The sequence below is a fragment of the Procambarus clarkii genome, chromosome 34 (assembly GCF_040958095.1).
Source record: "Procambarus clarkii isolate CNS0578487 chromosome 34, FALCON_Pclarkii_2.0, whole genome shotgun sequence".
NCBI lineage: Eukaryota > Metazoa > Arthropoda > Malacostraca > Decapoda > Cambaridae > Procambarus > Procambarus clarkii.
Window position 1 is genome coordinate 36,639,668 of NC_091183.1, and position 15,920 is coordinate 36,655,587.

A 15,920-nucleotide genomic window follows, 5' to 3' on the forward strand; every position below is an offset into this window, starting at 1 on the left:
TACTGTTATGTGTAACAAAGGATTTTTGTTCGTCACTGGTTATCTTTTGTTTATTTGTGGCCATCTTTGCCCACGTCATCGTCATCAGCTTCCCGAATTGTTTTGCTGAAAGTAATTCTTGTAATTATGTTTTTTAGTTTAGTACTTAAGCGGTGTTTTAAAATACTATTAAACTTCATGGGGGGGGGGGGGGGGCACACTTTTTCTGTTTAACCTATTTTCACCATTCTAAGTCATTATTCAAATGCCATTCACCATTATTCAATGATAGTTTGATGCAGACACTACAACTCTGGATGCTGTCACCTTGCTTTTAAATTCTTGAAAGTGTATGTGTACATACACTTTCAAGAATTTAAAAGTAAGGTTGGTATCCCAGAATATCTGGGAATATCTGGGAATACAACCCAGAATATCCCATGGACAGATGTCTGCCACTGTTCAAAGTGCCCATTGAAGTTAATTATGAACACACTAAATCTGTGATAGTCAGATGACAAAAAAAAATATGCCAAGTCACTGATAATGAAGATCAAAGATACTGTACAAGAGTGAAGTGCAAGGTCCCGGTAATACAGTCGGGTTCATTCTCGACTTAACTGAGAATTCCAGGTTTACACCCCTGGGCAGAAATGGTTGGGTGCATTTCCTATCAACAAATGCCTTTGTTCACCCAGCAGTAAATAGGTTCCCAAGAGTTAGTCAGCTTTTTGTGGGGTTACATCCTGTGGATAGAGGGTCAGTAATTTGATCTTGAAGACTGGGGAATGGAAGGGGGGCCAGTTTGATATAAGCCTAGCATGTATATATATACACTGGCTGCCTGTCCGATGACAATGATTATTGTTTTTATTAAAGACAAGTGTGAAGAGAGCCACTAAGCTTATCACCATCAATTTGTGAAGTTATGAAGGCATTACATTCATACCAATCATGTGTAACAAGCAGGCCTATATAAGAGCCACCTGACACACCACCTGAGGACCAACGACACCACCTGGGGACCCTGCCACATCATTCTAACCTGTCACACCACCTGGGGACCCACATCACCACCTGGGGCCCCTGCCACACCACCTGGGGCCCCTGCCACACCACCTGGGGACCCTGCCACATCACTGTTACCTGTCACACCACCTGGGGACCCTGCCACACCACCTGGGAACCCTGCCACACCACCTGGGAACCCTGCCACACCACCTGGGGACCCTGCCACACCACCTGGGGACCCTGCCACATCACTGTAACCTGTCACACCACCTGGGGACCCACATCACCACCTGGGGCCCCCCTGCCACACCACCTGGGGACCCTGCCACATCACTGTAACCTGTCACACCACCTAGGGGGGCCCTGACACCCGGGCGGCAGCAGACGACAACAGCTGACTCACAAACACTCCACCTGTCAACAACCCACTCTCCCCCCTCTTGGCTGTCACCTGGCCGCCCATGGCCCCCGCCCACGCCCGCGGTGCACCCTCCCACGCCCACCAGCAGTACCAGCAGCACCAGGCACGCCCCACGACACCAACACTCACCAATCTTCTGGCCCACGGCCGTCCCAAACGGGTTGCCTCCGAAGAACGACATTTTGTTGTGTGACGTCATCATCTCTCTCACTTTCCCTGTAAGGAATAAAAAGATTATATTATGGCTTAATTAGCCACACTCTACGGTAATTAGGCGCTCATTGGCCTTATTTCAGAGTCGCTAAAAGAAATCTTGCAATATGAGCCTTTACTAGAGGGAAAAAAAATAAAATGCTTTTATAAATGTGTTCTTGCATTTGTGTTGAGAGTTGCCACTTGGGGAATTGTGTGATTCACTCCGTCAGGAGATAATGACTGTCATGTGAGCGATAGTAATTGTTAATGTGGCACTACATCTATTGTGGGGACTACGTCTGTCGGGCTGCATCTATTGTGGCACTATGATATGGCACTGTACTTACACAACATCAGTGACTGTATAACGAGCAAGTGAGGTCTAACAACTAAGCTCCGGATAATTAGCCTTATTATACCTGTTGCTTTGTAATTGAAGTATTATGTAACATAAGATCTATCTCTCTGTCAAATCCGGACTTTTAGTTGGGGTTGGAGGTGGCTTCTAGAGCCTCCAGTGCACGCCATACTTGTTCACCACCCGCGCGGCGTATATTTCTTTATTTACCTGAATTTACCTGAGGGTCACTGACACTAGTGGCCTCGATGAGGACAAGTAGCCAGCGGCTTGTCGATGTTTTCCCCTCCCCCCATTTACCTACATGATCTTTGTACTTTAAATGTTAAGAGTTTGGCATTTACGGCTTCGGCGGGTAGGCGGTTCCTTGGGTCTTCACCTTGTGGGTGAAGAAGGATCTCCTGTTCTCAGTTCTACATTGTGACCTGTTAAAGAGCAACAATGGGCAACAAAAATAATTCCAGAGCTGTCAACTCTCGTATCAGGAACGGAAGAGGGCCACATGGCCAACAACATGCCAGGGCGGATGTTATTGAAATTTTTATAATGCTAAACATTTTGGAGGATGTTAATCCGCACAATTTCTGCAAAAGATCAGATGTAACACAAACAAGGAGCGACGGTTTCACGCTCACCAAGTCACAATGTAGGACTGAGAACAAATGTTTTTTCACCCACATGTTTTTTCATAAACCCATGGAACAGCCTACCCGCTGAAGTCGTAAATGCTAAAATTCTGTTAAATTTTAAAATCCAACTGGCAAATATCATCAGGGCAAATGGGGGAGACCTCTGACAAGCCACCGGCTTTCTGTCCTCGTCGAGACCACTAGTGTTAATGGCCCTCGGGTAAATTCAGGTAAAATTTGCGAGATTTTGATACCATATTCTTGCAACATAATTGTAAAATAATAGCTATATTCCGTTCTGAGCACAAACATCTGGTAATCATTATTAGCCTTAATTAAACACTTTGTGAATTAATATTGGAAAACATATTATTAATGTAAACGTGAATGTAAGAGTCCTCCGGTAACCATAGTAACCATGACGCCAAAACAGTTGCTTGGATGTGTCCAGAAGTTTGTCAGGCTTAAAATAATACTCCCAGTCCATAGTATACAAACTTGATAAGGAAGTCTTATTAACGTGGAAACGCAATAAAAACAGTGTTATTTGACGAGTGAAATATAATTTTAAGGTAGCTGTGAAGTGAAGTGTTAGCCGCCATGAGCTGGAGAGAGCGAGGGTTGAGCTCCCTAGACAACACAATGAGAGAAGATGACGTGACTGATGATGACGATGATGATGATGATGGTGATGAGGAGAACCTCCAGAATGTCATGAGTCTCTGTAAGGAGTCTTCGAGCGGCCTCATGGCGACAGTCTCATCCCTACGCTCAACGGTAATCCAATCACTGCTGCAGGTGGCAAACGATATTGAACGCACAGAGCACCGCTCCTGTGCCAGGTAAGTCCACTACGGGCTCACCATAGCCCGTGTTACTTGCCCCGCTCCTGTGCCAGGTAAATTACGGGCTCACCATAGCCCGTGTTACTTGCCCCGCTCCTGTGCCAGGTAAGTCCACTACGGGCTCACCATAGCCCGTGCTACTTGCCCCGCTCCTGTGCCAGGTAAGTTACGGGCTCACCATAGCCCGTGCTACTTGCCCTGCTCCTGTGGCAGGAAAGTTACGGGCTCACCATAGCCCGTGCTACTTGGAACTTGTTCCGAGTAGCTGAATCTATAACAACAACGACGACATTGAACGCTGAATCAGCAACATTAGTCGAGCATGTTTTGCTCCCCCAGGGTTAATTAATATAGGCTCACAACTCCGTATATCTGGGCCTGGCACGACGCCATTACAGCTACACCAACTGATATAGAATTACTGCGTAAATGCATCTCAAAATGTCGGAATGTTTCGAGTTTATTATTCGCATCACGATGTGTCTGAGAGTGACCAATATATAATAATCGGTATATAGGTGGTATTTGATTTTTATTGTTATAACAGAATTTAGAATTAATTATATCTCTATTATTTATTATTATCAGTAACAATAATAATAATTATTATATGATGATGATACCATCACACATACATACATACATAGGGGTGACTCACTGATCTGACGCTATCAGCCGTGGGAGGAAGCACTCACTTCCTGACTACATAACTAGGTGAGTAAACACGCACACGCACACACAAGCACACGCACACACGCACACACACACACACACACACACACACACACACACACACACACACACACACACACACACACACACACACACACACACACACACACACACACACACTGTAAACCTTTGCTGTTTCCTTCCTGGGAGGTGCTCTCTCTAGAGTACTCTTCAATTTCACCAGCCTCCTTCTCTAGCTTTAGTAGATGTCTCGCGTGTGTGTGTGTGCGTTTATTATTTGTGCCTGCATAATCGAACTATTAGCTATTGGACCCTGATTTCTAACCAATCTATTTTTCCCCTATTATATCTACTACATATATTTCTCTCTAACACGACACATCCCCAGGTACGAGGAAACACACAGGAATCTGTACTTGACCATACCGCAAAAGAAAGGAACAGCGGGGATATGATAATGATATACAAGATTCTAAGGAAAATTGTTTAAAGCGAGAAACAGTAGAACCAGGGAGCATATAGATGTAAGCTGGAGACACTAATGTGTCTGAGTTGTAAATAAATTTAATGAGTTAGACAAATATAATAATGATAATAATAATGTACTCAATACACAACTATACATGTAAACACAAATAACACCAAAATAAAACAAATTGTTGCTGTTTACTTGAGATAAATAAACAAACATTATGAATCATCAGGGGACGAATTATATATATGGTTACAGATCCAGACGTCGAAGCGCACCTCAGCGGAGGAGAGCGGAGGGGAGGAGGGCGTGGGCGTGTGCCGTGGGCGTGAGTGGGGGGAGATGGACCCACTCACCCTGCAGGTGGTAGGGGAGGCCCTGGCAGAGCAGGAACCCCACCTACCCGCCCTCACCCACACCAACGCCACCACCACCACCGCCCATGTCAAGACTCTCTCACTCCAGTTTAAGGGTACGTAGTCACCCCCTTTAAGGATTCCGTTTTCTCTTGTTTAGAAGGTCTTATTGTACTGTTTTCGCTTTGTTTTACATTTAGATTGTCGTAATGTTATCGGTCACGTCATATCCTGTGGTGTCACGTTACACCCCGCGTGCTGTCATATTACATTCCGTTCTGTTACGTCACATGTCAGGCGGAGGGAACTGGAATGTGACGTTACGTCACATCCCAGGGTTTTGTTCACACATCCTGCGCTGGTGCGTCACATCTCAACCTGTCACGTCACATCTCAACCTGTCACGTCACATCTCAACCTGTCACGTCACCTCAACCTGTCACGTCACATCTCGACCTGTCAAGTCACATCCCAGCGTATCAGTTCACACCCTAGAGTGTCACGTAACATCTCAACCTGTCACGTCACATCTCGGGTCAGTCACGTCACAGTCTATAAGCTGTCACTACACACCCGTGGGCGTCATGTCACAGCCTAGGGCTGTCAAATATCACGCCCTGAGAAACAGTGACTGCTAGCTGTGCTCAGTACACCTTCGGAGCGAAACCTTAGACAACCCGCCGGCTTCCTATCGTCGTCGAGGCCACTAGAGAGTCAGCAACCCTCAGGTAAACGTCCCTTAGCTCCCTCCAGGGCGGACACTTGTCATGCCAAACGGTAAAGAGTGACTTACTTGGCGCCATGCTCGCTGTCCACAGTCAGACTGCGGCGTCCCTCCGTCTCTACCCCCTTGCAGCTCTTATCTCAAGCTGTCCTCAGACCCACTCAACACCGCCTGTGTGTGTGTGCACATTCTCTGCCCACGTTTGAACTATGTGCCTCTTCGCCGAGCGGAACTAAAGATAGGAAGAAATCCAGGGTTGAGATAGTCTAGGTGTTAAGTTTGACGCTATTTTGGTTTGGTTTAGCTTAGCCGTGTTGTTAGTGCTTTGTCACTGTGCTGGCAGTCTTTGGAACTCGTTCCCTGATGAATTAAAATATTGTCCAGCCTATGTTCTGTTCAAAAGTAAAAGCCAAAATGTATTTAATTTCATCCTCATAGTTTCTTATCTTGTGCTTCAAACTCGCCCCGTATCTTGTACTACCCACTTCCCCAATATATATTACTTAAGTCTAAGTACTTAATCTTTGCCAGTGTAATCATCTGTCAGTTTATATCGCTGTTATAAAACCTTGCTACAATCTATTTTTACACCTTACCTGATATGTTAGATTAAGGACTTGCCTGCAAGAATGAAAAAATATCACTAATGTAATCTCACCAAGCCATTGTACCTTCTTGTAAATAAAAATATTATTATTATTATAGTAATACCAAAACCGCGGGCTCTGGAAGACCCAGGTGTTGGCACAGGTGCTGACACAGATGTTGACACAGGTGTTGGCACATTTGAGGCATGACCCACAACAAGAAACAATTACGAAGAGGAGAGATGTTCTGCTGGCATCCAATGAAGAGTTTGTGGTCTGAGCTTGTTGAAGCCTTTGAGCAGATGCAGACTATCCTCCTGGTGCAGCACAGGTGGACCGCCACTAGGTGAGTCCACTTGTGCTCTCACTCGTTTCCCAGTTGGACACCAAGAAGAATCTGTGCCGCTACTGTTGCTTGCCCTGGTGAGGTCTGTGCCGCTACTGTTGCTTGTCCTGGTGAGGATGACCACGGAGATTCTAATCTCAAATTCCCGATGGAAGACACCGTGTCTGCACAACCTACTACCGTCAAACTTTGACAGTTCAACGGTGTGAAACAAAAGTTAACGCTTGATAGTGTGTAATGTGGCAGCTACAGCAGCAATATTATGAAGCTGTTTTAGCTCCCTCCGGATAGACTGAAACAAGACGGAAGTGTTCAAGTTACTCGCAGAAGCTGTCTGTAAATGGTTCGACGAGGAACACAAAGTTTGGCAAGTCTTCAGCAAGCCCCCCACTATAGTGGATCTGGCATCACTCACTCCATGCAGCCGTGAGCAGCCCGACAGTCGCATGTTGTTGCCTGTGTCGCATGCTGTACAGCATGGATACCGCAAGATCCTCATCCGGACGGTTGACACAGACGTCGTGTCTGTGCTACAGAACTCCAGTCGGCAGATAAACTGTGGCTGACATTTAGAATTGGGAAAAGAGCTTCCGGTACTTGTCAACCCACGAAATAACAGCTTGGATTGGACCAGAAAAGGTCAGGACATTGGCGGTGTTTGAAGCGATTCTAGGGCACGACAACATATCCATGCTCCCTCTTTGTGATCATGGTACATCCATGCTCCCTCTCTGTGACTATAGTACATCCATGCTCCCTCTCTGTGATCATGGTTCATCCATGCTCCCTCTCTGTAACCATAATACATCCATGCTCCCTCTCTGTGATCATGGTTCATCCATGCTCCCTCTCTGTAACCATAATACATCCATGCTCCCTCTCTGCCAACACAACAGTGTATCGCTACATCCGAAATATACCTAAATGTAGAACTCGTTTTGGGTAAAGTGTTGTCATGCAAAACATACAATTAGTTTAATCATTAAAATATCTTGTAATTTAATGACAAATATAACATAATGGTATTAAATACATTCCCAGGAACCCCGCATCATGATAAGAGGGTACAGTAAAAATACAGTTCCATCTCCCGACAAACAAAAGCAGCTAACATAAATTATCTGTGAACAGCAACAAAATACTAACGAGTTAACTAGATAGGTAATATATATCACATGGGAGTAAGATAATAGTTTGATGACCTTGTTTGATGTACTTAGAGGTACAGCTTTTTACAGTCTTTTTTACAGCCATTTGATTTGATTTGAGCGCCTTGGTGAGTGTCCAAAGGTCAGGTCATCACGCGTAATTATATTCTCTGAAATCTGTGCTTGACTCAGGCTTGGGGAGTCTGGACTTCCTGTGGATGTTGACCAACCTCACCCATCTGGAGGTGAGCAACAACTCCCTAACCCACACTAAAGGACTCGAGAGGCTCTCCATGTTGACCTGGCTCGACCTCTCCTTCAACCAGGTGAGTATGGTTATAATTATGATGATTATAATGACAATAATGACTGAGTACGATGACCATGCCACTGGTGGTGCTAGGCAGTACTTAAGAGAAGTATCCTTGACCGTTTGTCCTGTATAAGGTCGAACGGCTCACACAAGAGTGTATAACAACTCACTTTACCCCCCAATTGTTTTGTTCTTGATGGTGGTTGATACTCACCCGTTACACAGGTGAGTGACGTGAGTGTCCTTGAGACTCACGCTATGTTCCTCACGCAGGTGAGTGAGGTGGGAGGCTTGGGGAGCCTGCGGCGCCTGGAAGTGCTGGCGCTACACAACAACTGCCTGGAAGGCCTGGAACGAGGTGCCCTCCAGCCGCTGGCTCGTCTACACGTCCTCACTCTCGCTAACAACAGCATCTCCAGCATGGATGACGTCAGTTTAGCACACACATTGCTGTATTTTAGGAGCTAGTTTAGCACACATTGCTGTATTTTAGGAGCTAGTTTAGCACACATTGCTGTATTTTAGGAGCTAGTTTAGCGCACATTGCTGTATTTGAGGAGCTAATTTAGCACACATTGCTGTATTTTAGGAGCTAGTTTAGCAAACATTGCTGCTTTTGTAGATGGTAGTGTAGGGCATATTCAACTACACACACATAGGGAATTAATAGGCATCGTGACAGTAATGTACATGTGATACAAGGAGCTTTGTGGCGCGAGTCTTCGAGATAATATGTTCCCATTATGTTCTTATGGGGAGTGTTTATGTGTTGCTATGTACTCTCAACGCAAGGAGCGCGTTGAATGCGCATAGTACTAACATGAAGAACATTTAGTGATATTAGATTATTATGTGGCTGGAGTTAGTGTGTGCGGTGCAGGCTGGCTGATGAAGCGGGCGCTTGCAGGTGCGGACGCTACGCCAGGTGCGGAGTCTGGCGAGCCTGAGTCTGGCGAACAACCCGCTGTGTGACCACCACTACCCTGCCCGCGTCCTGGCTTACCTCCCTGCTCTCGTCTACCTAGACCACCGTAGACTCTCCCATCACCAGCACACCCACGCCGCCACCCTCTACAGGTACGTCCATGGCAGCCCTCCTCTACAGGTACGTCCATGGCAGCCCTCCTCTACAGGTACGTCCATGGCAGCCCTCCTCTACAGGTACGTCCATGGCAGCCCTCCATATGTACACACACACGTCTGTCACTGTTGGAATGCGTGATAAGAGGCGGAGTCCAGGAGCTGAATATCAGTTCCAACAGAGATGCCACACGCCCTTCCATGAGCCTCTGAAGGCTCTCCTCTCCAGGAATTTCTTTTGAAAGTCTCTTATGAAAGATTCTGCTCTGAAGAAGTTTCCTCTAACGGAATCTCTTATGTAGGAGTTTACTCGTATGGAGTTTCCTCCGAAGGAATCTCCTTTGAAGGGGTTTACTCTGAAGGAGTCTACAATGAAGGGGTCTCTTCTGAAACAGTCTCTGCTGAAGGAGTTTACTCTGAAGGAATTTACTTTGAAGTAGTCTTCTCTGAAGGACTCTCGTCTGAAGGAGTCTTCTCTGAAGGAATCTCTTCTGAAGAAATTTATTCTGAAGGAGTTTACTCTGAAAGCGTCTACTGTGAAGGAATCTCCTCTGAAGGAGTCTCCTTTGAAGGAGTCTACAGTGAAGGAGTCTCCTCTGAAGGAGCCTCCTTTCAAGGAGTCTACAGTCAAGGAGTCCCCTCTGAAGGAGTCTACAGTGAAGGAGTCTCCTCCGGGTCTCCTCTCCAACACTCAAGGTAATCTATCTTCCCACCATTATTAACACACATTAATATCATTTTCAGATATAATTATTGTTTTTAATCAAGTTATTTATAAAACTTAATTGATAACACAACAGAAATGCTGCCACAAGTGATTTTGGTAGTTTGCTTGGGGTGGTGGGTGGCGTCGGGCAGCCCCACGCTCCCAGGGTACGTGGTGGGGGGGCCTAGCAGGCCCAACACGGGGACCATTCCACAGACCCCCGGGGGCGGCGCCCCCCTGGCAGGCGGGTCGAGGGGCTCCCCCGAGGTGAACCCCAATAAGAGCGCCCCGGTGGGCCCCGGGAACAACTCCAATGCCTCATCCCGGGGCACGACTCAACGAGGGGTTGCTGACTACGTAACATTAGGGTTTGATGACTACCCAACAGTAGGGTTTGATGACTACCCAATAGTAGAGGATCCGGACAAGCCGTCTTCAGGTCCTGCCCTCCCGTCCCCAGGACCTTCGCCATTGGCTAAACTCTTCAAAGCCGCCGCCCAGCAGCCTTCCCTGAAGGAAATGTCGCTGAAGTCATTCCTAAAGAAAACGGAGAAAATAGACCGCAAGCTTTACGAGCGGGAGCAGCGGGTCCTGAAGAAGCGGGAGGAGAAGGCCAAGCAACGCGAGGAGCACCACCAGGAGAAAGTCAGGCGCCGCGAGAAGAAACAAAGGAAGGTGCATAAGATGGACGAGCGGACCGCCAAGCAACTGGAGGCGCGCAGTAACTTGCTGCGCATGATCTTAGAGAAGCAGCGCCTCTACTGGCAGAGCGCGGCGTCCGTACCCGGCGCCGCCAAGACTAGTGACGCCCTCCGCTCTCCCAACGCCGTCACACACATCACTTGATTCTTTTTCTATATATAACTTTTTTTTTGCCGCCAACTCTAGTTCAGCAACTTGAACTGGTCGGTACAGACATAGCCTTCCTTTTTGCAGGTTGGCGTTTGATCTCCGACGGTCCAAGTGGTGGGCACCGTTCTTTCCCTCCGTCTGATCCCAGATCCTTGTCCCAGTAATCGCTCTAATAGTTAAATATTGACTGTGAAAGAGGCAAGTATGTAGATAGAGGCAGCGGTGCCCGGGTAGTGATGATGGTTACAGAGATGAAGGTAGCAGGCAATGAAGGTCGTTACAGTGATGTGTAGTGTTGATGGTTAGTGATGAGTATGGTCATGTGAAGGTGATGAGTGTGGCCGTGTGTAGTGTAGATGGCCACAGTGTTGCAAGCTGTGTTTCAGTAAAGATGACAGCCGTTGTTAGTGAAGCAATTGTGGCGATGGTTGTATAGCGAAGATGGTTACAGTGATGAAGATAGTATAGTGAAGATGTGGCCTCCGTCACCCTGAGCAACACCGGGTAAAGAGACCAAAGAGCCAAAGCTCAACCCCCGCAAGCACAACATAGGTGAGTCCCCCCACCTAGTCGCAAGGAAGTTACATAGAGGATTAAACTTAGAATAAGAACTAAGACTTGGACGTTACTATAGCCGAGGTGTGGTTGGCAGGTCGGAGGTGGCGGTGGTGGAGGCCGAGGAGGAGAAGGCCAGGAAGCAGGAGGAGCAGGAGGTAGTGACGAGGACTTCACAGGAGCACCACAGGAGGGCAGGCGTCCTCGCCCTCAACGATGGCTCGCTCTTTGCAAGGATGTTCAGAGGAGACAAAGATATGGGAGTCCTTCTTCACCTTCCAGGCGCCAACTCCCTCATGACCAAGTGAGCTGGGATCCTCTGGTGGGTAGATGATGGGTAGATGATGGGTAGATAGTCAGAAGATGATGTATAGGTGGTGGGTTAAAGGTGTATAGGAACACTTGTAGGAAGGAATATAAGGCAAGCCAACGCATGTTTCTTCCCGAGGTACCGGGACCAGTTCAACGCGGTGTGTCTGCGGGTGTTCAACGCGGGTCTGGCTCACGACGACCAGCGCCAGACGGAGCTCAGGCTGCTGCAGGACGCCCTCCACGCTGCCAAGAACAATGCAGACACTCATGCCAGAGGGTAAGTGATGGCTCGGCTTTAGTGTCCCGTGGGTTACAAGGTGACTCTAGATGACCTCCCCCCCCCTCATGCTTTACAAAGCGAATCTATACTACCCAATTAATGAGAGGCTCTAGAACACTTCATTGGTCACATGACTCACATGACACATTGGTGGCTCTTGACAGTAAGATGTGAAGTACTTACCCGGGTAGAGTGATGTTTGAGAGAGGAGCCTGTGTTGCAGGGTGGTGCGGCGGGTGGAGGCAGAAGTAGACGTGGTTGTGGCAGCTGGCAGGGAGCTGAGAGCCGCAGAGGAGGCCAGTCTCGGAGACGACCAGGTGGCTACACATTACCTCTTCCTCCATAGTAGGCATCCATCAGTCTCAGGAGACTATGGAGTTGCGCTCTGGTTGTCGGTCTGGAGTGGCCTCACCAGGGCGCAAAGCCAGGGTAGGTTGATTCGGGGGAGAAGCTGTTACCCAGGCAGCAGGTCCCCCCTCTCCACGGCGCTGAAAGTCTCCAATGGAAAGGCATACACCAATACGATTGGTTCCAGATTGGTTCTTCCTCCATATTACTGCTACTACCGCCTTCATCTGTTTACTGTTAATGCATCCAAACCCGTCCTATATATCACACACGTTACCTTTTTAATCTGCATAATAAATTCCAGAGTGAGAGTCAAGTCAGTGTCCGGTATGGATTCAGACACCCTTAAATAAAATTTAACCCAACTTGTCATGATGATAGAGGGCTTTAAGGGTGAGATCACAGACTGTAAGCGGGCCCCTGCATTGGGGACCCCTGGAAACCCCACGAAATTTGGGTTCTTTGGGCCTCCGTGTGTAGGAGGTTCTGTAGGAAATCTTGCAACCCGTTCTCGCAAATTTAATAAGCCAATATTGACTTATTAGTTGCGTGCATAGGTGACATACTAAACATAATAGTTTCCCTTGAAAAGCTTCATAGAAAACACAGACCTTACCTAACCTACTTAGTATGTTAAAATAAGCATCTTATAGCTTCAACGGCACATAATGGGCTCAGGGACTGAACCCCACAATTCATTTAGTTGAGAAACTTCCAATCTTGATGAGCAAGTTACAAAATTCAGTAGACATTGTCACATCATTACTGGGTTCGAGATCGACCACAAGTACAGTTTTGCAAAAATCGTCACTCGATACGATCATGGACTGTTCACGTTCAAGTTAAGATCAGGACATAGCCCAGCTAAAGACTATAATACTATATTAGAGTGCGACTGTGTTGAAGTGATGAATTGTTGTATACTTCAGGATGCACACGAGACGAGGGTTACGAAGGCAGTGGCACTCCGGGAACAGTTTGACACCCTGCTGGATGATGCCTCACAAGAGCTCCTCACTGCCGAGGTCACACTCGCTGACCAAGTCAAGGTCAGTCAGCACGGTGGATGAATATAACGACATGAACTGCGGGCTCCGAATAAAGCTTTGGCACCTACAGTATTATGTTCAGTGCAGCACCTCAGAAGCATGTGGCACCCTCTGGTCTTCGCATTTTCTGTCAGTACAAGTGAGGTCACACTATAGAGAAAAGTTGATATGAGAATATATATATACATATTTTCGTCACTTGTGCAATATTCTTCTTTCTAACCTTTTATGTTCATGTTGTGTTCATGTCTTGGGTCATGAGAGACGTTAATGTTATGCAGGACGTGATTGACCGCGCCAGAGAGGAGTTGGGGACCTTAGTGGGGAACTTCCTGGAGGCCGCTGCTATGGACCTGCAGGAGGGACGACGCCTCGCCTACACCTTCTACTGTCGTCTCAGAGAACTTACAGCCAAAGTAAGTTTAAAACTAAAGAAATGATCTTGTAAACAAATCTACGGAGCAACAATCATCAGAGGGACTGAAGGAGGGGAACTTGTTTCCCTTGCCCGAGTTGGTAATATTAACGACAATGTTTTGAGTCGCCAATTTGTCGAGAGATAATAGGCATCCATCAGTCTCAGGAGACTATGGAGTTGCGCTCAGGTTGTCGGTCTGGAGTGGCCTCTCCAGGGCGCAAAGCCAGGGTAGGTTGATTCGGGGGAGAAGCTGTTACCCAGGCAGCAGGTCCCCCCTCTCCACGGCGCTGAAAGTCTCCAATGCCCTCCCCTCATTTGTAACATTAAATAAAATAATCAATGTTGAACATCATTACTGATTATATAACAAACAAAATACTGTATCTGCTAGGAGAGGTAGATCTGATGAATTCAAGTACAATCAATCTGCCAGCAGTGTACAGTACAGTACTTTGTCACAGCTAAATAAAAGAAAATGTCTGTCTGTCTGTCCAAGGTTGGAGGCCATACACTTAAGACTAGCCTCACCTAACTTTCCTGTATGATAAAGTAGTGGTAAGGGACTGTCATAGGTTGGCATCAGCCCCATTCCCCGTATAAGATTTGGCTATTAATTTGATGATGTGGTTTGTAATATCCACATCATTGATATGCAATATGTGGCATCTATCAAGGTGTATTTCTTGGCAGGTAGTGGAGGATGGTGGTGTTGGAAGCAGCAAGGGTGTGGACGAGGAGCGAACAGCCCGAGTGTTTGAGGGAAGTGATACACTGACATCAGCTCTAGCTGGCATCCATGACCGTCATCTGGCTCTCATTGACTCCAGGGAAGTTGACCTCAGGCATCACTTGCAACACTGGCTTACTCACACACTTCAGGAGATCTCAAAGTAAGTCAATAGATCTTGATTTGGGTGTTAAAGATAGCATAGTTTGCCACTTGTGACCTATTGCTATCAATGTCTGAGCATTGTTTCAGCTTTCCATAATATTTTGCCTCGCCTAATACTCTTGCATGCTATCTAAACAACACTTCGTGCCATCCCCATTACATTGTAAAATGGAAAAATCTTTCAATATCTAATACTGTATTAATTTTAAGACTTGCCTGAGACGTGAAACTAGTCAGTGACTTTGTGAGATCTTATGCTACCTGTATGCAAATTATTGATCAATACATATTGGCAAAATTGTTGCTGTTTATTGTACTCATGTGAATATTGCATGCATGCTCCAAAATGTTTACAAAACCCAACATATTTTCTCATAAATAAATATATCAATAGAGGCCTGAATCAATACATCTCTACTACAACTCTCACCATATTTGAGCATCCCATAACATAGAACTCAAATTCAAATACAGTATTTCTTTTGAGAACCTTTTTTCCAGGTACTGTCTATATATGTATTTGTATTAAAGCAAACGACTTTGTGAATTTGCTGACATATTCCAGAGCGGAGTGGGTACGACACAGGAGACGAGTGGAAGAGATTACCACGCTGACAGCCAGACAGAGGCAGCTCCTCTATGATGCTCTGCCGAGCATTCATGAATAGAAGATTCTGGTTAAAATTAAAAAAAAAAAATAAAAAATCTGGTTAAAATTTACATTTATGAACTCAGAAATATACAAAGCGGCCTTTTAAGTTTTACTGTGCATAGCATTTTTTGTCTTTTTTTAAGACAGTTATGTGATCTTCAAAATTTTTAGGTGTTTTATTTTCTAGGTAGGTGGTTTTGTATTTTCTATTATCTCTATTTGGTATCCCTGTATTATGTCTTTTATTTTTGCAACTGTGCATGGCAATAGTTTGTGTTAGGGTTTTGTATGGTATTGGGAATGTACCAATGCTTGTATTGGTGGCAACTTAGTGCTGTAATTATACAATGTATTCATAATTAAAACATATGACAGTTTGCCTTATTGTTACTGTGCTGCCTATGTTGCCAGTCTTTGACAAGTAATTAATTATCAAAAGAAGGCATCAAGCTGGGAAGGCTATATAGTTTTTGACAAGGGTGTGTGTGCAAATTACCGAGATTGTCCAGGGGTTCAGCACAGGGTCAATACTTACTACAGTACATCAGTTGTGGCAAGTCATGGAATGATGACCATGTCATCAGGAGCCAGACATTAAACAGTCTGGCTCCTACCTTTGGCCTGAGGGGCAGCGCAAGCTCGACTCGACTATTTCCTGGAGCATCAGAGCATGCAAGCTCCTCCCCCACCATGATGAGA

The 15,920-nt window shown here is 46.2% G+C and overlaps 2 protein-coding genes across 11 annotated transcripts in view; one reads left to right on the plus strand and one right to left on the minus strand.

The window, feature by feature from the left end:
• The window catches only part of LOC123762050 (TOM1-like protein 2), a 29,685-nt gene extending 22,958 nt beyond the window's left edge, over window positions 1-6,727 (minus strand). For 3 of the 6 annotated variants that reach the window (XM_069335819.1, XM_069335817.1, XM_069335824.1), the window contains exons 1-2: window positions 5,753-6,727; window positions 1,541-1,627 (exon numbers count right to left, since the gene is read on the minus strand). In XM_069335819.1, coding sequence (XP_069191920.1) covers window positions 1,541-1,627; window positions 5,753-5,762 — 97 coding nt within the window. In that variant the 5' untranslated portion in view covers window positions 5,763-6,727. The other 3 variants (XM_069335820.1, XM_069335818.1, XM_069335823.1) reach the window with 2 other exon arrangements.
• On the plus strand, window positions 3,085-15,598 carry LOC123762049 (dynein regulatory complex subunit 3). Of its 5 annotated transcripts, XM_045748255.2 has the most exons (12): window positions 3,087-3,370; window positions 4,862-5,075; window positions 7,957-8,090; window positions 8,351-8,506; window positions 8,985-9,154; window positions 11,368-11,574; window positions 11,719-11,859; window positions 12,086-12,179; window positions 13,140-13,259; window positions 13,541-13,675; window positions 14,368-14,567; window positions 15,135-15,598. In XM_045748255.2, the coding sequence occupies exons 1-12, from the start codon at window positions 3,194-3,196 to the stop codon at window positions 15,235-15,237; spliced, it is 1,851 nt and encodes a 616-aa protein (XP_045604211.1). In that variant the 5' UTR covers window positions 3,087-3,193; the 3' UTR covers window positions 15,238-15,598. The 5 variants fall into 5 exon arrangements, with proteins under 5 accessions (XP_069191917.1, XP_045604212.1, XP_045604210.1 ...); XM_045748254.2 differs by lacking the exon at window positions 12,086-12,179 and having other exon boundaries at window positions 3,086-3,370; window positions 13,140-13,398; XM_069335816.1 differs by lacking the exons at window positions 11,368-11,574; window positions 12,086-12,179 and having other exon boundaries at window positions 3,085-3,370; window positions 13,140-13,398.
• The last annotated feature ends 322 nt before the right edge of the window (window positions 15,599-15,920 follow it).